The sequence below is a fragment of the Lissotriton helveticus genome, chromosome 12 (genome assembly GCF_964261635.1).
Source record: "Lissotriton helveticus chromosome 12, aLisHel1.1, whole genome shotgun sequence".
NCBI classification, from domain to species: domain Eukaryota; kingdom Metazoa; phylum Chordata; class Amphibia; order Caudata; family Salamandridae; genus Lissotriton; species Lissotriton helveticus.
In genome coordinates, this window is record NC_136073.1 from 152,336,703 (window position 1) to 152,359,870 (window position 23,168).

Below are 23,168 nucleotides of genomic sequence, written 5' to 3' on the forward strand. Positions count from 1 at the left end.
CTGAGAGGGCCAGATCCCTTAAGCCCTCATATACTTTTAACAAAGCTTATCAAGCTTATCAAGACTTATCCCCCCACTCTTAGAAAAGCAAGTATTTTTAAGAAAATTTAGCCAGTGCTAGTTCAGCTTCTTTTTCATTGGTAAAGAAGTATGTGTGGCCGCCTTTAATAACCTTGAGGCGAGCAGGTTCTTGCAGGAACACTTGCCCCCCTTTTGATTTAAATGGATCAATGTATTTACGCAATTTCCACCGTCTATCCATTGTGGCTTTACTAAGGTCAGAACGAACAAAAAAAGAAAGATTCTTAAAATTAACCGGGGAGTTAGGGCGTGCTTTCAGTGATACTGCTTGCCTCAGTAAAAAAATTACCGAAGCAAATAAGAAAGGGGCGTGGAAATTTACTTTCCCTGTTCCTCTGCACCAGTGGTAAACGGTGAGCTCTTTGGAGTTGGGAATCCCAATCCCAATCGGAGAGGTCTGGGAAAGCCCTAGAAAACAATTTCACCAGATAGGACGTAGGATCTGACCCTTCAGAGCCTTCCGGGACCCCAAAAAGTCGCAAATTTAGCCTTCTTTGTCGATTTTCTAAATCCTCAACCTTCAGTTGTAAGGAAATATTCTGAGCATCATGTTGGCTCACAACAGATTCAGTGCGAGTTGATCCTTCTTCTATGTTAACCACACGCTGTTGTAGTTCCTATATATCATGTGAGACCCCCCTAATTTTAGTGTCATTTCTTGCAGAGAGTTCTGTAGTTTGTTGTTGTCCTCCCGTAACTGTAAAAAATTTTCTTGAGCTTCTGCATGATGATTTATTAGAGTTTGCAGTTATAGTTGCATCAGGTAAGTCAGATGATATGGGAGTCAACGCCGGTAGTTGTTCAGTCGGGTTTATAACAGAGGGAATAGTAATATTACAAGCATAGCTCGTTGCGGCTTCACCTGTTTCGGTACCGACACAAGGAGAAGACACAAGGAGAAGACACAAGGAGAGAAGGCAACAGACTAGCCATATTAGTGGAAGGCAGCGGGGGGATATCAAAGGCAGGGTTGATAGAGGGATCCTCCAATAAGTCGGGACAGTTGTTCATACATTCGAAATCAGTGGGGCTTATGCCTGATAAACGTAAAGTCATATTCTTCACTAGTCCCTTCGTCTGGATCCACTTCCTAAGAGGGCTCTTTTCAATATGTGTCTTCCTTGCAGCAGACGTAGAGGGATTAATTATTGCTGGTGTGGTATTAATGGTAACTACAGTAGCTTTCTCTCTTTTATTTTTACCTTTAGACTTAAGTTTAGATTTGGCCTTATTCCTCCTGCCAGTCAGGAATTTAGCCGTGCCTGAGGTGGAATTAGTGAGTTCTTCCTCAACATCAATGTCCTCTTCGTATTCTCCATTAGAGCCCTCTTCCTCCGCCTCCCCCCTAATCACCTCCCTGCCTTCCTCTACCATAATAGGTGCGTCACCCCCGGTACTTTTAAACAGATCAGCAGCTTAGGCATCACCAGGATTTAATAATTCCACGGGGCAGATTCTGTTACTGAAGGGACAGGTTCTATTGCTGGTACCGACACCAATCCTCCTTCAACAGCGGCGTTAACACTCTTACACAGTTTCAGCTCTTCCTTTCTGCCCCCAGAAACAACCGTGCTTTCCTTTGAATTGATTAAGCCTCCAGTACCGTTTACCTTTGGAATAATTAGATCGTTTGCAATAAGTAGGGTCGGAGGGCGTAGCACAGGCTTTCCCATGGGCAGTGAATCAGCTCCTCCAGATAAGGTGACTGGTGAAGCAGAAATCAGCATACCTGCCGCGTCGTTGAGTTCAAGCACAGTCACAGCCGGCACGGAAAGAGCCGTAGCCAATGCAGACACTGTCACCGCTGAAGCAGCAACAGGCGCGGGGGGAGAAATTGCCCCCACCGCTCCCTTTGCCACCGGAGCAGTCAGCAGCACAACCTTCGGTGCCATCCCTTGGGTGCCAAACTGCGAGCCAGCCTGCGTGCCTGTGAGAGAGGTCGAAATGGCCGGGAATCGCCAACAAAGCCCCGACCAGCTGAACGCCGATCCGCCGACCCGTCCTGAAGCCAAAAGGCGAGCCGTCCAGAAGGCACTCGGAAACAACCACAGCATCTGCCGCAAAGAACCAGCGCTCGCCTCCACCTCGCCTCTACCTCTGAAAACAGCTGCCGCAACCCGACTAGTGAGTTTCTTCTCTTCCGTTAATCTGTTTTATTTCATTGTATCTCTTTTCTCCGCATATAGCTTGATATAGCGTAATATAAATCCGTCAAATCCGTCAGAAAGGAGTGGAGCCTCCAACTTCGCTACCACCCGCCAGCGTCCTCACTCCGCCATCTTGACCAGGACCGTAAAGTCTCAATTAAAAGTTACTAGATAATAGATACTTTGTTAAGAAATAATTGAGTCATGACATTAATGTAACAGACACAATAATTTGGTTAATATAAGTATTAAACCACAATCCAGCGACTCTTGTGTTATAAAACAGTAGATATTCAAAAAATATAAAAAATTAAGATAGGATAAGCCATACGGCATCTACCCCGTTGTACAAAAATAAGATGGAATCACACTACCCACATCCACATACAATTTATCAATGTGCCCTAAGTTTAGTAGCCCGAATCATCCATACCCAACTCAGGAATTTAGCAATAGCAATAACAATAGATTCCTGGGTATATGTCTGTAAAATCCTCAAGGCTTTGATGGCAACTCTCGTGCCAAGATTAGTACAGGTGGATTTGAGCCATATCCTCCTTGGTGAGGTGTAGGCCGGGCAGACAAATAATATATGGTGGATTGATTCTGGCTGAGCCAAGCATGAGGGGCACAGATCTGGCGTGGGCTTTTGCCATCTGCTAGTGAAAGCTCTAATGGGCAGAGAACCTACCCCAAACTGGTGGTAGAGCTTCCTATTCAATGGTTTTGAAATGAAGTCCCAGTAGGGGTCAAAACCTGGCTTGTTCTTTATCAATAGGAAGTCTCTGGTCAATGTATGTCCTGTAATGGTGGAGAAGCGCTTCATCTTCAACAAATCCACATAAACAGTCTTAAGCTCTTTTTTGAAGGGAAGGGGTTCGAATCAGGGTTCTCCCACAAATTATCCATCTCCATCTCTGTCAGGGTTTCTTTTATTTACTGCAGCCATCTGATCTTACTTAGGGTCCCAACACCCCTGAAATCCAAAAGGACTTTAGCCTACAGTAAAAGCTCAAGGTGGCCCATAGCTTTCTCCAAAGGGCTATAGGCCTAAATCGAACTAGGTCCTCAATATGATGACATCCCAGATCGAAAAATAAGGGCACCAGTGGAGTAGATTGCGGCAAACCTGTTAATGCCCTCATAAATTTACTTTGGGCAATAACCAGTGATGTGGTGTCTTCATTGCCCCATATGTCCGCGCCATATAGGATAACGCTTACAACTTTAGTGTTGTAAATTTTAAGGGCAGGGGTCATAGGTTTGGTGAGTGAAAGCCTGTGTTCTTTTAGGAGGGTCCCAGCCAGCTACGCATGCTTCAGGGCAAGCATGTCGATCTGTGGCTTCCAATGCAGCTTCCTGTGTAAGGTTATCCCCAGGTAGGTAAACACGTCAGGCTGCTCTAGAGCAACATCATTCATATAGATTTTGCCCTTAGTTGCTTTGGATTTGTGGAGAACCATACATTTTGTCTTGTCCACATTAACAGCCAACTCATGATAGCGGTAGAACTCCTCGAAACGGGACAGAGCCACCTGTAACCCGGATTGAGTCTTAGATAAAATCAAGGTGTCATCCACGAACATGAGTAGGGGGAATTTCAGGCCCCAAAGAGTTGGTGCATCAGTGGGACATATGGAATAATATTGTCCTACACTTTCGATGAATAAAGAAAACAAGGTAGGCATGAAAACGTATCCTTAGCGCACACCCTTAGTCACCGGAAATGTATCTATGACCTCTCCATGTATACCCCATCTAACCTGAGCGTAATTGGAGTCATGCAGTTTAACTAACATGGCTAGCAGCTCCAAGGGCATCCCCACTTCTAAGAAGGCTCTCCACATTTTGTTCAGAGGAACCAAGTCGAAAGCAGACTTTAAATCAATGAAAGCTGTGTATAATGTGCCCTCACCTACGATAACAATCCTCCAGTAAATCATCACAAACCTAAGCACCTGCTCAGTTGTGCTAGTGTGGGGGAGGAACCGTGCCTGCAGGGGTGATAATATCTTATAATCCTCTATCCACAGTTGGATTCGACTTAGGACTAACTTGGCAACTATTTTCTGAATAGAATCTATGGGGCTAATAGGCCTATAGTTGCCAGGTAGTGCTCGATCCCCCTTTTTGTAAACCGGTATAATAACTGCACCGGACCACGTGTCAGGGATACACGCACCGCTGGCAACGGAATTGGCCAAATAGGTGATGTAAACCACACAGTTAGCCTTATCATGGACAAATAAGTCTCCTGGCACACAATCCGGGCCCGGAGCCCTGCCACTCAATATCACGTAAATGCTGCAGCACTAATAACACGGCAGAATGGACTCCGTAGGCTGCAGGGATGTCCTGATCACGCAGTTGCACCCTCTCACTTAGAACCAACCACCCTGCCTTCAGGATTGTCAAGGCCTGCAATAAGGGTAACTTATAGGTTTTAAGTGTAGTGACCCTTAGATATAGTAAACCTCTATCCAAAGTAAGTGGTGCATGCACCATCTTATACAGGATGCAATGGCAGGCCTGTAGTTCCATTTTGCATGACCTCTCATGGGTGGCATAAAACCTGCTTTAGCCCATTAGAGGCCTTTGGGGTACCTATGCCCTGGGTACATGGGCACCATATAATAGGGACTGACAAGGGCACCCCAGGATCCAATCTGGAGTCTACCTAAGGACATGACATAATAGTTTAGGGAGAAATCTGATAGACTGGGGTCCTGATTAGCAGGATACTAGTCAGGCTAGTCAAAAACAGTATGACATAAAGCAAAAAGTGGGGGAAACAAAAAGAAGCAGATCCCACTTTCCTACAGCGGCTAATCAGGTCGTTTATTACACTATTTCAATAGTTTCCAGCTTGAGGAAGCTTGTTTTGCTTTGCCTTAACCTGCTGCCATAACCCACTCCCACAATACTGCTTGCCCGCCGTACCACCTTGCTTGCCTGCCCCATCAGGCTGCTTGACTGCCCCACAACATAGCTTGCCCACCCCACCACCTTGTTTGCTTGAACCCCCTACCCAGCTTGCCCACCCCACAACCCTCACTGCCCTACCCCACCACCCTCTCTGCCCACCCCCACAACTCCTCCCAGAAGAGAACAATACAATGGATTTTTAAAATAACATTTACAGTTTGTTTACTCACAGCAGAAGGGTCTTCGGCTACCCGCAGTGCTACCCCCGGCTTGCCCTGTGGGCTGAAACTAGACTCTGTTCTCTGGTGCTGTGGCCGATGCTGGCCAAGCTTGGCCATCACAACGGGGATGTGCTGCACTCCCTCAGCACAGACGAGCTGCTGAAGTCCTCAAAGTCTTAATTTTATCTGCTCTGTCAGCCTCACCTTGCTGTATTGCTGTATTGCCTCATTCTTTCTTCATCATACACAAACACCTCTCCTTATCTAGCTGCATCAGCTAGTCCCTCCCGCGGCCAACTCAAGGTAATTTGGAAAAGCAAATTGTCTTCTCAATCTGGTGGTTCATGGGCAGTGTGTGTGTGTGTGTATGTGTGACTGGAAGGGGTGGCTACTACAGGACAGGCTATAAAAGAAGATGTTAGATGGAGTGCACATGTGTGTTTTGTAACTGTGTTTTTATCTCTGTACAGCAGTTGGAAACATGACTAGCCTGTCTAAATCCATACTGGCACACGTGTGTGTGTGTATAAGCAATTATAATACGATAGCTGTCGCCCAAATGTCTCTGTAGTGGCACCCACCTGGGTCCCAGCCTCTGTGTATGCATACATATGTGTCCAATTATGTGGCCATACATATGTGCATTTTTGTATGTGTGTTTATGTGTAATTGTGTATCTTTGTGAGGGTTTGTTTTCAGGTATCTGTGTTTTAGTCGGTAGGACTGTGTATGCTTGTGTTTTGTTCATTTGTTTAGGCTGTGATATGTGAATATATGTTTGAGGTCTTATACTTATCAATCTATCTTCATACTTAGGCTGTTTAAGTTGTCATGAGTTGATGTAATTTTGACTTCTCTTGTCACATAATTGACTTAGGCCTGCTGAATATTTCCAGTGGCTCTGGTGTTAGCTTTTGTGCGTTATTTTGTGAATATGCCAGTGTAATTCAATGTTGCTATTATAGTGTCTATCTGTTTGAGTTGTATTGTTTTGTTGGTGTGTTAGAGTCTGTATTTCAGTGCCAGTCAGTGGCATGTTGCTGCAAAGATGTCAGCATGCGCACCCCCATTTTTTGTCTTTGATAGGGTTTGTAATCCGGTGTGTACATCCACATGCCTCTCTTTTTGGGTATATCCCCATGACTCCTTTTTGGTTATATATTCTTTCACTTTATGGGTGTGTCAGTGTACCTAATCTCTAAGATTGAACTGTGCTAAACTCGTAAACGTGTTTATTGATGAGTGATTTTGAGCAGTTGTGTATGAGTTTGTCTTTATCTGTGTCAGTCAATCCGGGCTGTCAAATGTGTCTGTATTTTGAGATGTAGCATGAAGAAGCATCTCAATTACTTAGTTGTGGGGTATTGGTATAAATGTGGCAGTTTTTCTATGTAAAGTTACATAGAAAAAAAGCACATCATGATGACACACAGCATTTTATAAATATCTGTTAATGTAAATAACATATGGTAGGATACTTAGGTTGTGGTGTGTTGTGTACATCCATCACAGCTTGGACCCCCCATGTCTGGGCTATGGTGTTTGGTGTATATATGTGTCTCTGTGTCCTTTGTCTGCCTGTTTGACTTGTGGTGCGTTGCTTTTTGTAGAGTATCCTTCCCAACAGAGGGAACAACATGTTTAGCCCGGGCGGAGGCGGGCGATACTACTGGTGTCATGCCATCTTCCAGCAGGAAAGATTCACCTGCAGCAGCTGATCCCACTTCCGCCTGAACCTAGTCCTGGTGGCCATCACACAGCTGTTTTTTTAGGGGAATAATCAGCATAGATGAGCTTCTTTAGGGAGTGTGTTTATTTGGATGTTTTTAAGCTGATCTTCTTTCATGTATTATTTATTATCTCTTTTCTTCTGCTGTGTTTTTTCACATTTCCAATGGTTACAAATAACATAGATTTCATCCAATTGATTAGGTCTTGCTTATGCACAGAACTTTAAATGTGCAAACAAACAGTTGTTACCCGTGCTCCAAACACACCACGTACATACAATCCACACAACATAATTATACATCAAACAACACAATTAAACAGCACACCACATTATTAAACTCCACAACACTAAATACGATACCATACAGTTTCTCTCCATAACACATAATCTCATGCCACATACACTAAATGCCACATAATTTCTATCCACATAATTACACTGCACAAAATACCATATAATTCTACTACAAACCACATACATCCACCCCACTCCAAAACACAGTAATAAATAACATTTAAAATCGCCAATAGCTCTAACTCTTGCAAATGTGAGACTTATTTAATTGAAAATGCTTGTTCTAATAATTATTCCATTTCTGCCTGGACCACATTACCAGCCATATCCTCACAAACGCTGCTGTATTACAAGCAACCGGCCGAGTCCTGCTGGGAGTCTCGACTGCGGCTCTCTGCAAATGGAAAATCGGAAGCACTTCACCACACGCTAGACACCTCCTTAAGCCAGCGCGGGGGCTGGCAGCCAGCGCGGGGGCTGGCAGACAGCACCCTGATCAATGCTCCTCATGAGTTTCCTCAATTCACAGGGAGCACAACCCTCTCCACGTACCGCTCGACAATACCCAGGGAAAATAAGGCCAATACAAAGGGCCCAGCCTCTGCCACTTCTGTGCACAGCATGGCCACACGCTGCTCCTCGGCAGTAAATAAAATACAGCACTCAGCTTTTCTCCCACCTGACACAAACAGGGAGCAGTCAGCCCTTCCTTTACAGAGGTGCGCAAGCAGGCAAAATAACAAGTCCTTGGGGATGAGGACAGCCAAGCAGAGTGCAGCCAGACAGGCCATCATGCAGGGACCCCCAAGAAGCTGCAGCTGGGTCCCACGGCGGTTCCTTCTGGCAGAGTGCCCCTCCCCCAGCCCAAGTAAGCACAGAACAGCCCACCATCATGGGGTCACAGCCCCTATATGTATATTTCATTTCTCTTTTATCTGCAAGCACAGGGCTTGGGGGAACCAGTTAAAACTGGTTCTGGACTACTCTGTTTACAGTGCTCACACCCTTCTTTCATAGATGGGGCTCTACCATCAGACACACCACAGTGGGGTGGAGCCAGCATTGTACAGGCCAGGCACTGACCTATTAAGGGCCAAGGGACTTCCTCTCCCACTACTTAAAATGTAGATGACCCATTCATCCTAGCGCTGACTCACCCTGCCCCTGTTACTCACAAGCCAGACATGCAATTCACATCAGGCAGGCAGGCAGATAGCACACAGAAATTCCAACTTCTAAAAGTGGCATTTATAAAATAGTTATAATACATCTGTGCACTCCATTGTGTAGCATTTATTATCACTATTCCAAGCATACCAAACTTGACCACGCTGCTCCTCTCATATCAGGAATTACCATTGAAACACTTATCAGTGAATCCCCAATGCATTCCTATACGAGGACAGCCCCAAAGTAGTGAGAAACCAAAATGACTGTTCGTCACTACCTGGACATGTCACACACTTAAGGTACATGCCCTATCTTTTACCTACAATGCACCCTACCCATAGGGCTAGCTAGGGCCTATCTTAGGGGTGTCTGAAATGTAGTAAAAGGGGCGGTCACAGACCTGGCACACACTTTAGGTGCCACGTCACAGCGGCAGTGACACTACGCGCACAGGCCCTGCAATGAAAGAGGCCTGAGATTGGTTTGAAAGGCTACATCGGGGGGTGGCGCAATCAGCACTGCACCACCAGTAGCATTTAATTTACTATCCCTGGGTATATGAGATACCACTTTACAAGGGACTGACAGGTAAATTAAATAGGCCAAACAGGTGTAGATCAATCTTACCACATTTATCACAGAGAGCACACGCACTTCACACTAGACAGCAGTGCTAATGTGCCCAGAGGTTTAAAACCACCAACACCATATCAGCAAAAAGTTCAAAAAAAAATGTAGGGATGACCCTGCAAAAAGGGCCACGTCCAACAACAAGCTACAGGGTAACATAGGCAGATTAAAGTCTCAAATCTGGGAGATAGGCAAGCAGATGTTGTCCTGTCTACCAATTATATCAATTGTGATGATGATAGATTTAAGGCTTGACCGCCATCACCTAATAGTTACGCAGTCCAATTATGCCAGAGTGCTGTCCTACAAGATTTACCTCCCCCTAGTGCCCTTTGCCCAGGTCTGGTTGGAGGCAACAACATCTAATCTTCCTCTGAATATCGCAGTTGAAGAAGTCCTACTAGCAGATAATGGAAGTGCAGGAAGTAAAGCCCCAGGACCTGACAGGGTACCTGTGAGTATTTTTAAAACATAGTCCACCTATGGGGCCCAATTTTACCTAGGGTCTTCAACATGGCCGCCAGAGATCCCACCATCGTGGGGAAGATCTATTATAATACCAATCTATAAGAAGGGCAATAAATCTGAACCAAAGAATTATCATCCAATATCACTTTTAGATTCCCCTATAAAAGTGATTGGTAAAGTGTTACTCATGAAACTGGAAGATTGGGAAAATGAACACTCAATACTCTCCCCGGCAAAGTTTGGGTTTACAATTGAAGACTCTTCAGTCCCCCTATCACCATAATGAATCAGTGATATCAGTGAGTTAGCGTTCTCTGTGATATTCTTTATGTAGCTTTTACAGGCCCAAGTTATTTCACAGTGATGTGTGGTATGCATCTATGCATTGTAAAAAGGTACACTGAGAAATTTTGGGATAGGGATTTTAAGATTAGTATAGTCAACTCAACAACAGTCGATAGACTCAAATTTAGTAATATAGGCAATCAATCTAAGATAAGTACAAAGTGATTGTTGTTTTTGGAGATAAACTCTCCCACTGATCTAATTTTTTGTTTTCTTCCTCCTTTCTTACATCAGCACATAAGGGAAAAATGAAGGGCAGTGAAGAGGAGGGTCCAGAAAGAGCTCGGATAGGAAACGCTGACTGCCAGCGCCTTCACTGAGGGCTCTGCTAAGTCTATTTAGTTCTATTCTTTCAAATTGAATTGAAAAGACTTTATTTGGTATGTTAAAATGAACAACCATAAAAGCAATCGCAATACAACGATCACACATAACTAAGATTAGAAAATAAGGTAGAAAACAGCATCAATGGCAATTCTTTTTAAATCAAAGACGTCACTACCAGAGATGCATATTTAAAAATACTAAAAGGTTACCAACTGGTCTCTGTAGGGATCATTACAGCATCAAGAAACAATACTTTTGAGGATATTAATTGGTTTCGAGATAATACATTTGACATTAAGGTATACCCCAGGTGTATTCAGTTCAAGCAAATATTTTAAGGCAACATATTGCGTTCTAATATCTTGAGTAATTAACAGTTGTTTTAAATAATAGCACCTAAAATTGAAATAAAAAACACAAAAGAGCATAAAGTGAATTTGTTTGCTCCGGCCGTATCAAGGACATGAAATCATATCAGGTGGGCAAGTTTTCAAATGAGAAAAAGCTACTAAATGGTGGACAATTCCTAGTCTAAATCTCATTAATAAAAAACGGTGTGATAAATTTTAAGCATCGGTTAAATAACCTTGATAGCCCTCATTCAATGCAAGTGAGAAATAAAGTGCAACAGTTGGTTTCCCTCCTCGCTTCTCATCCTGGCTTTCCTTTTATAATACATAAAATTATCTTTAATAGACCGTTTGGAAAGTGTGAATATTGATTGAGGGTTAGGCAGGATTGACATCTTGAACAACTGCTCCCGTTCCCAGCGAAAGTCATAGAGAAAGCCATCAACAGCCAACTCGCTACATTCAATTTCAATTCAATATGACTTTATTTCGGATATATTTCAATCCATAAAAGCACAAATTCAATAAACATTTCATGATTAAAATCACCATTACATCTGGACAAATAATGCATATTTAATAAATCATACAATTTCCTTAAATGAGTGAGTAGGCAAAATCAAGGTCACAGTAAAAATGCAGATAGTACCGAACTACAACAAAGTGCGTTAGTGCATCATCCTTCAGGGATATATAGTCACTCATCTAAACATTTTCTTATTCTCACAGTTAATTTTAAAAATTCTATCACCTACATTCATCGAAGAGCACAACATCCTCGACTCCTCCCAATGCGGCTTCAGAAAAAAACCACAGTACAGAAACTGCCCTCCTCGCTGCAACAGACGACATCCGTACCTTACTGGTCAAAGGAGAAACAGCAGCCCTCATCCTCCTTGACCTCTCAGTGGCGTTTGACACAGCCTCCCACTGCACCCTAATACGCAGACTCCACGACGCAGGGATTCAAGACAAGGTCCTTGACTGGATCCGCTCCTTCCTCTCCGGCAGAACACAGCGGGTCAGACTCCCCCCTTTCCTCTCGGACCCTACACCTACCACCTGCAGAGTACCCAAGGGCTCCTCCCTCAGCTCTACGTTCCTCAACGTCTACATGGCTCTGCTCACCCCCATCCTAAGAACCTACGGACTCAACATTGTGTCATACGCAGACAACACTCAACTCATCCTCTCCCTATTCAACAAACCCAAAACCGCCAGACACAAACCTGCATTTTGTTTACTGTGTATTTCATTGAATGAAGTAATTCTGATAAAAGTAACAATACAGAGTTCTTTTTCTTAGTCATTTTTTCTTGAGGTATTTATTGCCCCAAAGGCTTGTTGTAGAGGTTGCTCTAGATCTTTATCGCTACATGTTTGAGCCTTGTCTACTAAGATAATTCCTACCCAATAGAACCACTTTTGTTTCTATTACAATTAAACACCAACAAAATTCCATTCCATTCCAAAATACTTTATTCGGTTTTGCAAGTAGAAAACCATAAAAGCGACATTACAACGATAAAATGGGGCAATTTATGAAACATATACATTAGCCATAAACGAATGTTATAAATAATTAATTCAAGTATTGACACAAACATGTTAAAAACTGGCACCCATACAGTATATACGGACTTTAGAATACATCTTTTAGTTAAAACAGTAGCCACAATGTGGGGAACCATTAGTTCAGAAAGCGTTTTCTCAATCTCAATGCTGATTTTAAAAAAACAACCACAAATAAGGTGCTTTCTGGTTTTAGCATTTGCAAAAAGCAGAGAGCTGGGCGAACCTGAATAAAATTCATCTTTTTTAAAAGGGACTTTAAAAGAACCTCCGCGGAGCATCATAGTAGTAGCAAAAAAACATAAAGTGTGTCAGGTCCTGTGGAGATGAATGATCGCAGCCACAGGGAGACAGCACCTGGCCTCTATGTCTTTCCTTCGGAACAGCAAGTAGGAGATGATAGTAATCAAACCTGAACCTGGTTAATAGGAACCGCTCATGGGAAGAGAGGGGCCATGTAAGATATGGTTCCAGCGATGGAACAGTTTTAAGCAGCATAAATTTGTCTGCGCTGGGTTTTACCAAGTCTGCCCCATCTCTGTTGAATTTTTGCCATAGAGAAAAAGTATTTTTTACATAAACCATACCCAGCGGTAATCGGATCAGGACTTAGAAAAAGGTCCAGACGCCCCAGTTCATTAAAACAGGTTTTTAAGTATTTTAACCAGGGATGTTAAGCATATTATCCAAGGACAAGGCCTCTTTGAGCAACTGGGGATTAAGGGTAAGATCTTTATTTAACCAGCACTTAAGCCAAAAGAGCAAAGGGCGCATAGCTAAAGTGTCACCAATGTTTGGGAGCCCGGTTTCTTCATGAGTTATTACATTTGAAGTTCCTTTGGGTACTCCCAGTAGCTGTTTTAAGAAGTTGTTCTCCGCCACCTGGATGCCCTTGGCTGCTACATATCCCCATAGCTCGCTGCCATAACTGCCGATTGCAACACTTTTCGCCTGGTATAACTTCACCATTGCGGAAATTGGGCGCTTGCCCATTTTAGTCGCGAAGCTGAAGATAGCGACATTTGCCCGTATAATCTCTCCTCTTTTCCTCTCAACTAGGGCGCCCAATTTAGAAGGTCATCAAATAGGACACCCAAGTAGGAAAAAGTTGTGGTTATGGGCACTTTTTCATTGTTCACCATAAAAGGGTAATTACGGTTCGGGCGAATCCCAACCTGTAATATGTAGGATTTAGTGTTGTTTATGGCTAGATCACGGTCAGCCATAAAACTACGAAAGGCATTCAATAAAGACTGCAGACCTCTTGCGGTTCTAGTCAGAAGGACCGCATCGTCCGCGTAAAGCAGGACGGGAATGCCCCTTCGCCCTACAGATGGGAAATCCATCCCAGTTTCGGTCAGAGTCTTATCCAGCTCGTTAATATACACGTTGAAAAGAAAAGGGGCTAAGGTACATCCTTGCCTTACTCCCCGGTCAACAGTGAAATCCCTTGATGAATGCCATGTAGATAGCACCCTTGCGGGCGCAGTGTACTTCCAGAGAATCATGTACAGGTTAAGGCATTGTGCCAGAGTAGAATGCCCCGGGTGAAACCCGTATTGGATATCAAATATGACCCTATTTTCTTATGCCCAGGAAGACAATCTATTCAGCACTACTCCGCCCACGACCTTAACCACAGAATCAATAAAGGAGATCGGTCTGTACCAACTAGTGCTGTTACGATATCCCTTCTTGAAAACTGGGACGATCGTTGAGGTACCCCATGGCTCTGGGCAACCTTCCACCACCGCTGCATTAAGCACAGCGATGAGGACCGGGGTCCAGAGGGACTGATTTGATTTGAAAAGGTCTGGGGTATACCATCCGGACCTGGGGCCTTGTTGCAAGTCAGGCCTCAGATACCTTTCTCAACCTCACTTAACGCGAACGGGGGCAGGGTTTCTTCACTTCCTCCCAACTGGGGGTGTAACTCGGTCATAGTGCTCTTGAATATGGATCCGAAATGTTGTAGAGGTTGCTCTAGATCTTTATCGCTACATGTTTGAGCATTGTCTACTAAGATAGTTCCTACCCAATAGAACCACTTTTGTTTCTATTACAACTAAACACCATTAAAATGGAAGTAGTCATCATGGGCCCAAACACAGATGCCTGGAATGATACCTGGTGGCCCCCCACCCTCAGAAGCCCGCCCACCCCCACGGACCACGCATGTAACCTGGGAATAATCCTGGACTCAGAGCTCAAAATGGACCGCCAGATCAACTCCGTCTCGTCCTCCTGCTTCCACACCCTCCGCCTCCTACGTAAAACCTTCAAATGGATCCCCCCTTGAACACAGAAATACCATCACTCATGCCCTGGTCACCAGCAGGCTCGACTACGGCAACGCTGGAATAATCAGAAACCTTACCTGCAAGCCACAGAACATCCAAAACGCCGTCGCAAGACTGGTCCTCAACCACCTGCCACGACACTGCCACATCTCCCAGCACCTAAGCACACTCCACTGGCTCCCCACCGAAGCTAGAGTCACCTTCAAGATGCTAGTCCACGCTCACATGGCTCTCCACGACACCGGACCAGCATACCTGTACAGCCGACTCAAATTCCACATACCCCAAAGGACCCTACAATCAGCCCAGCTCTCCTACTCCGTGATCCCCCGCACCAAAAAGACCAGGTCGGAAGGCCGCTCCTTCTCCTTCCGTGCGGCCAGAGTCTGGAACGACCTTCAGCCTCACCTCAGACAGATAACATCGCTACCCATCTTCGCAAGAAACCTAAAAACCTGGCTCTTCAACAGAGCCCCTCCTTGAAGGACTGGAACCTGCGAACCCCCCACACACCCCCCAGTGCCGTGAGGCCCTTACGGGGAGAAGTCACGCTAAACAAACAACTGATTTTGATTTGAACTCAATATAGATGGAATTAATGTAACTTTGCCAGGGGATGCACAATGCTTTCTTCAGAGACAAGCAATCTTCTATAATCAGTTTAGTAAAAGAGGTTTCTTCTTTAGTCCAAATAGCATGCCAGAGCAAAAAGGGGCGGAGTGCGAAAATATCATCTAATCACTGCAGCCCAAATTTGCAATGTATTATCTCAGTAGAGTTGGACGTAGGGAGGCACAACAGCTGTTTGAGGAAACTATTTTCCTCAGTCTGGATGGCCTTGGTCTTATAGTGGCCCAATACCACTACCCCATATGTGGCAAAAGCTAAAACCCTAGTCCTATAGATAGCAAGCATATCTTCTAAGGGTCGGGTGCCTAATTTTGCTGAAAATTGAAAATTCCATGAGCCCTCCTACTCAATTTACTCCTAACGTTGTTAATTGCATGTGACCATGAGCCATTTCCTGCAAAGATGATACCCAAATAGCAAAAGGTCTCGATTATAGCTACCGGGGTATTATCCATAAAAAAAGTTGGACACTTCTTTTGCTTGGCGCCACAGATCGTAGTGTAGGTTTTGTTCTTGTTGACCACCGATTTTCTTGCAGCTATGAATTCGCCAAAAGTATTCATTAGGTGTTGTAGTCCCACCAGGGTCCTCGCCAGCAAGCCTGCATCATCCGCATACAGTAGTACTGGTACTGGACTTCCAGCAACTTGGGGGGCATCTGCATGTATAGCTTTTAAGGCATTGTCCACCCCATTAATAAACAAGGAAATAGTAAAGGGGCGAGAACACAGCCCTGTTGTATACCTCTCTCGTCCTTGAAATTATTAGTACATTCGCCCTGTGGACCGAAGTGAATAGTATGCAATAATTTCTTATAAAGCCTAGCAGGAACAATAATAATCGGCTTGGGGGCACCAATGGAGAGCCGGGTTGACCAAGTCAAAAGCACCACGCAGATCCGCAAAACAGAGCTACAATCTGCCACCTTTGGCCCGAGTATATTTGCCTATCCGTAAATCTAAGTTCACACAATGCTAATGGGTGTGCCAGGAAACTCTTCCCACTCAGTGTAGCGCAGCCGAGTTTTTCCGGTCACTGCGCAGATTTCTGTGTAATATGACTCTGCAAACTCTGCCCAGGCCTTGTTTTATGTGACCTGTTGTACTGCCTTTCACTTCTGGTTCTTGGATGCAAGTCTCCAAGGGCACAAGGCATGTGAACTGTCTCCTTGAATAATATGAGAAGGAGAAATTATTATATTATATGGCAAACATACTTTTGAGCAATGTAACAAATTAAAAAAACATTGCCTAATACAGCCTGAGACAGACAGTTATTTATTCCATTGTGGCAGAACATAAAGGAGTGATGTGTGCTGCCTATGAATCTGGGTAGACGTTCAGATATGATGCATTATGCATCACACACTACCTGTACATTGAGTGAAGGGGTGATTTTCCAGTTTCTGTAATTAAATTAAATTGCAGAATGGGAACATATAGCATTATGTGGGCCATCAACACACCAATTACATCTGAGAACTGTGCTACCCGATAAAACATTTGTTTTGTGTGTTGTATATCTTGGAGGGTTTGGAAAAAAACATATTGGTTCACTTTGTAAACCATTTTGTCCAGAAATCTATAGAAAAAAGTACCTAGAAATCCCTTTGTGACAGCCTCCTGCCACTAGTATAAATAAACGCTAACTGTCAGAAGTTAAAATGTGTAGACAACCCATTACTTTCATATGTGGTGGGATTTCATTCCTTCTAATCATTGGGGTTTGTAGCGGAGGATATAACTCAGCATTTAAATCCAAAATTACCTCACTACTCTGTCTATACTTCTCTTAAATACAGTGTGCTCAAATAGGGTGACCCTCACACTAAATATCCTTTCATCTCCCCATCTCCTACCTGCCAAAGTCCTTATCCTCTGCTTTCTAGAAAAGTTTTATAGTTTACAACTCATTATCTCCTGATAATGCGCATTGATCGTATTTGTGTTTCCTAACTGGTCATGTTCTGACTAATCACAATAAGGAAATATTTTGTATATAGTGTTAGCGATTCCCTATTTGTAAATGTCAATTGGCGATTTCCATTTTATTTTCGAAATGCAAAAAATGTGACTTCTACATGATGGAAATTGTAAACTGCACCACCAAAATGCCTTTCGTACATACCCTAACACCATTTTACATTTCCTAAAGGCCCAAAACAGCGATTTGCACCATTAGGAAATGAAGGATGGCTTTGTACATATGGCCCTAAGTGTCTGCTCTTATTCAAATATACATGTAGAGAAGCCATATTAACCCTTCTCTATCAAGTGGAGGTGTGATGAGCGTGTGGACACCACTGTAGATGTTGGGGCAAGATATGCGAAACAAACCTTTACAATTGCAAATACTCTGAATCTGAGTTCAGTCACATTTTAAGAGTGAGTAAACTTTTACTTGCCCCTAACATGAGATAACGATCCCATACCGACTAACTGTTTGGCAGTTGTGTTTTTTAGGTGTCCCTTTTGAATATCCAACTGGCACGAGATGACTAAAACCTGGTTGCAAAACATTGAAAAATTACGGACTCCCGACTTGAGGTGTTAAGCCATTCACAAACGGGAAGTGAGCCCACAGGGACTCATTCCCCTTTGTGAACGTAAAATAAAGCTTGTTCAGAAATGAGCAGTGGTCCAATGTAACCACAGCCAACTTTTAAACTTTAAAAGAAACTAACTTCCTTTTAAATTCAGCCATGTTTCCTTTGAGGAAAACTGACTGAATAAAAAAATACTTTATGTAACGGCAATCAGATATGGTTGTCTGCCCACCCCATCAGGTGTCAGTCTCTGTAGGAGATACATGCTAAACTATTGTTATACAGTTGACTTATAAACGCATGCTTAAAAATTGTTACATGAACAATACTTACTTTCTCTGTATTAGGATGTAGAGCTGTATCTCTCTTGATTTGGAAGTATTCCATATGGTCTTTCAACCATTTATGCTACTCCATTTTCTCTTGCTCTTAGTTATGTGTCTGGTATTATGGACTGCTACTATAAGGGTGATGAGATCGTCCAGAAGGACCAAGAGCTTCAGGCGTGGGTGAGGGAGATCTTCAAAGAAGGCTTCCTGGAGAGAAAATCTTCAGGTATGATTGCTTGAACTTGTTACCAAGATTTTTTGTTCATCCTCCCCATTCACATTCTTCCCATTGGTTATGGCTTGATAGCAGGACCACAAAACATTGAGATAGATTGTGAAAATCAAAACTTTTATAAACTTTCCTGCTTGAAGTGTCATCCAAAGTTAAGAAACTAAAAGTTTCAAATACATTTTTGTATTCTTTTTCCGTGTGTACTTCATGTACTAGAATTCAGAAAGACCTTTCAACAATGCAGCCAATGCTATTGGATTGTAGCACCCTATTATAAATCTGTTGTAGCTTTGCAAAAAATAAATAACCCCCAAACACATAATTTCAACCACACAACTGTAGGCCTTACTACCACTGGCGCACGAGGCACAGTATTTAATTTAAATGTGTTTTGCATTTTCATAAATTAATTTCTGGTATTCTTTCAGGAGTGCCATCTTCTCTACAGACCCGTGCTGAATTGATCAAGTATCTGACTATGGTGATTTTTACAAGTTCCGCTCAGCATGCTGCTGTCAACAGTGGGCAGGTAATTGTGAATATGCATCTAGTACTGTAGGTGGTGGGGAAAAATAACCAAGGGAATGTAAGAGTCTAGAAAACTAATCTGTACCTTGAACATCTTCAAAAGTTGTTGATGTTAACAAGCAATGGCATGGTATCTGTACTTTACTATCTCAAGACCAGGTGTGCGATTTATGAATACCATATACGTACATCTGTACAAGGGGATCAGTAGAGAACATTGTGAGTTTGTGACCTTAGTAGTTGACCTGAGGAAGTCCAGAGGTTTACAACAGGGACGAGGAGGTTCAGGATTTGCTAGAACTAAAGGTCTTCACTAATGTGCCTGGTGCACCTTTGGACAGGAGCACAAATCTAAATGTAGACAATCGGGGCAGCCTTTAGTAATGGTGGGTTTTTGCGCAGGTGTTTTTCCCCATTGCACCCAAGTAACCAGGCAATGTTTTGAAAGGTGTTACACTACCAGCTGAGGAAGGATAGCTTTAGAAGGATACTGGATGTTCATATCCTTTTGGAATCACACCTTGCTCTGTGATAATTCCTTTTTATATAAAATCCTGACTTCTGACTGAAAGCATATGTTGGCTTGTCCAGTGAAATAATTTTATATATGGCACTCTGACAACCCTGGATTTGTTGGTGCTATAGAAATCTACTGAATTAGAATAATTGTAACTAGCTACTGTTTTTGTTTTCTTTCTTCCGGGCCTTTGCCACTGTAGTTTGATTTTCTCTCCTGGATGCCAAACAGTCCTGGTACTATGCGCCAACCTCCCCCGAAGACCAAAGGCACAGCAACTCTGGAAAGTATCTTCGAGATCTTGCCCGAGGTGGGCACTACTACCTCCTTAATTGTGGCTGTTAGGGTCCTGAGTGAGGAACCTGGTGACTTGGTAAGCTTTTTATTTTCTCCTTGCATATGTGAGGACTCCCAGGTTGAGGTAAACAGTACCTACATGTGACTTTTTAAATTAATTTTCGATTAGCTAGAATGACATTTTGTCCAACAATGTCTCCTGTAAGGTGGATTGTTACATAACTATTTCAGTGTTATGGAATAAATGAACCAAAGAGGTGAATCGTTGCTAGACTTGGCATCTTTTGCGTGCTTCCCCTGAGTTTTCCCTTTCTGACCAACTGGTTTTGACTCTGTTTTCACTGGCTGAGTGTCTCTGCGCACTTTCTCACTGCTGATAAGCGTTAAAGTGCAAGTGCTCCTGTTGTAAATTGTGTGATGGATTGGTGGTTCCATGATTGGCATATTTGATTTGCTTGTCAGTCACTATTAAAGTGCACTGAGTGTGACAGGACCTGTAACTCAAATGCTGCTAGTGGGCTGAGGCACAGGATTGTGCCACCCACACAAGCAGCCTGTAAACGTAACTCTGGCCTGCTATTGCAGAGCCTGTGTGCAGTCTGGAAATGCCATGCTGACTTGGCAAGTGTACCCACTTGCCAGACCCTAATCTTCCCTTTTCTTACATGTACGTTACCCGTAAGGTATGCCAAAGGTACCCCTGTTGGCTGGGTGCAGTGTATGTGAAAGGTAGGACATACCATGGCATGTGTGGCATATCCTGCTAGTGAATTACTGCTAATTTTGTTTTTCACTATTGCAAGTCTACCTGTTCCCATAGGACAGAATGGGGAGTTTGTATATAACATCTTATAAACAGAACTGGCCCTGGGAACTCGGTAGAGAAATAAAGTTTAGTATGCATGAACTCAGAATCTAAAGATGCATCTTTTTGTATTTTGTAAAAATTGTTTCTGAGGAGTTCACCTGAGTGTTGTCATTGCGATGTGTATATTTTAAAAAGAAGTCACCCTCACTTATCACATCACGCTTTTTGTCACTTTTATTATGTGATCACCTGAACTTTTTTTGCTTAAAATAAATTACATAGTTCTTTTTGATTCTATTCTTGTCCCTGTGTATATACTTTATTGCTCCCTCCAGCATTAATTGCATATCCCTAAAATCATATCTTTTGTCCTAAATACGGACGCAAATTATTTCTGCATCTTTTTCTAAGACAATTCTGGCCACATGGGAACCATTGTTTTCTCCAAATATTGATTCACTCCAGGTTCAATTGTTGGGGTACCCTTGTTCTCCAGACCACGCAACAGAAGAAAAAGCAACCCAAAACCGTCTACGATGCCGCTGCTGACTCTGTGTCCTGAAGGCACCGCAGAGGGCACCGCCTCAATGCCGCACCGCGACCCTGGTCTCAATGACACCACCTGCTTACACCACCACCGAACCACTGCTCGCACCGCGACCTGTGGGACCCGTACTTTGCACCGCCTCGCTTCACGAACCTGCCTTGGTATCCCTGATTGCAAAAAACACAGTTGATGGACAGAATGTAGAACAATGTCATACATTCACCCCAGTACAAGGATCTGGGCCTAAATCCATCGTTTTTTTGCACTCCACACCACCCTGGGTTAGACACTGGCTAAATGCAAATCAGCTCTGACCCTGTGCCTCATGGGAACAGTCCAGTCCGAACTACCAAGCCATGTCTTTCCCAGACCGGAATCAAGCATCCAAGGACCGGTTTCTGGCTATCAGCCTTCATCAGCCTGGATAGCTTGACTCCAGTGGTGTGGAGAGCCTGGGACTCACGTCTGAGCATACCCAGCCCACTCGTGGTGAAAATTGCAAAAAACACAGTTGATGGACAGAATGTAGAACAATGTCATACATTCACCCCAGTACAAGGATCTGGGCCTAAATCCATCGTTTTTTTTGCACCCCACACCACCCTGGGTTAGACACTGGCTAAATGCAAATCAGCTCTGACCCTGTGCCTCATGGGAACAGTCCAGTCAGAACTACCAAGCCATATCTTTCCCAGACGGAATCAAGCATCCAAGGACCGGTTTCTGGCTATCGGCCTTCATCAGCCTGGATAGCTTGACTCCAGTGGTGTGGAGAGCCTGGGACTCACGTCTGAGCATATCCAGCCCACTCGGGGTGAAAATTGCAAAAACACAGTTGATGGACAGAATGTAGAACAATGTCATACATTCACCCCAGTACAAGGATCTGGGCCTAAATCCATCATTTTTTTGCACTCCACACCACCCTGGGTTAGACACTGGCTAAATGCAAATCAGCTCTGACCCTGTGCCTCATGGGAACAGTCCAGTCCGAACTACCAAGCCATGTCTTTTCCCAGACCGGAATCAAGCATCCAAGGACTGGTTTCTGGCTATCAGCCTTCATCAGTCTGGATAGCTTGACTCCAGTGGCAAGGTCAAAATGGTTGGTGGGAAGGGGCTCCTACTTCTAATATGTTCGGTTGTTTGGACGAGGTCGATTGACTTTGGGGGGTCGACGACCTAGTCTATAACCCCAAACTCATTTCTACCCCTGTTATTCCTGTCTCTACCCCTTTAGAAGCATGCGTAGACTGTGTTGCTGATATTGAATGCCCACGATCAGTCTTTAGCCCTGTACCTAGGTACATTGAGACCAGGGTGGAAGATTCAGGCTTACCAGAGGTTATTCTGACCAGTAGTCCAGTGGAATCACTTAAGGAGGTTTCCTGGAATATAGCAGGGTTAAGGGGTCGCTTGGATAACGATGATTGGGTCGATTTCATCGACATATATGACATCGTCGCTTTCCAGGAAACATGGGCAACCGTTCCCTTATTTAGAGCAGGTTATTTGAATTATTATAAGCCTGCCATACAGGGCCCAAAGGGCAGGGCCTCCGGAGGCTTGGTGGTATGGATCAGAGATTCCTTGGGATACCAATCTAAGGAAATCATGGTAGATAATGCTGACCTTCTATGTATTAAGCTCAGTAAGGGCAACAATGAGAGCATGGTACTAATTAACATCTATGCCCGAGGCAGCCAAGGAGGCCGCAAGCAATCGGTTTTGAACGACTTAGATTGTCTCTTGAGGAAGTTAAGCTGTGACCGTTTTATCCTAGTGGCGGGAGATTTGAACTGTTCATTCGAACCCATTCTTAGTCTGGCAGAAGATGTGAGAACCGATGAGGACAGTGCTTGGAATGTCCCTCCTCTAACTATAGGTAAGGGTGTCAAGGGAACTGAGGCGGCCCTACACTGGTTGGGATTTTGTATGGAGTGGGGATTAAGGGCAGTGAACGGCCGCACCCCTTCTGATAAATCTGGCAAACCAACCTTTGATAATGGGACTAGTGTGAGTCGAATCAACTACATTCTAGTTAAAGTAGATTTTTGGTCTTTCGTGATAGATATGGAGGTAGAGGTTAGGCCAGAGAGTGATCATAATCCCCTCTCATTGGGTCTTAGGGTACCCGGATTGGGTGATGGACCCTTGGTAACAACATGCCCGA

General features: G+C 43.8%; 1 protein-coding gene across 1 annotated transcript in view; it reads left to right on the forward strand.

Moving 5' to 3' along the window:
* LOC144798590 (polyunsaturated fatty acid lipoxygenase ALOX15B-like) overlaps window positions 1–23,168 on the forward strand; it is a 302,675-nt gene that overhangs the window by 226,575 nt on the left and 52,932 nt on the right. The window contains exons 11-13 of the mRNA XM_078669544.1: window positions 18,171–18,292; window positions 18,727–18,827; window positions 19,546–19,716. Coding sequence (XP_078525670.1) covers window positions 18,171–18,292; window positions 18,727–18,827; window positions 19,546–19,716 — 394 coding nt within the window. The remainder of the gene's footprint in view (window positions 1–18,170; window positions 18,293–18,726; window positions 18,828–19,545; window positions 19,717–23,168) is intronic.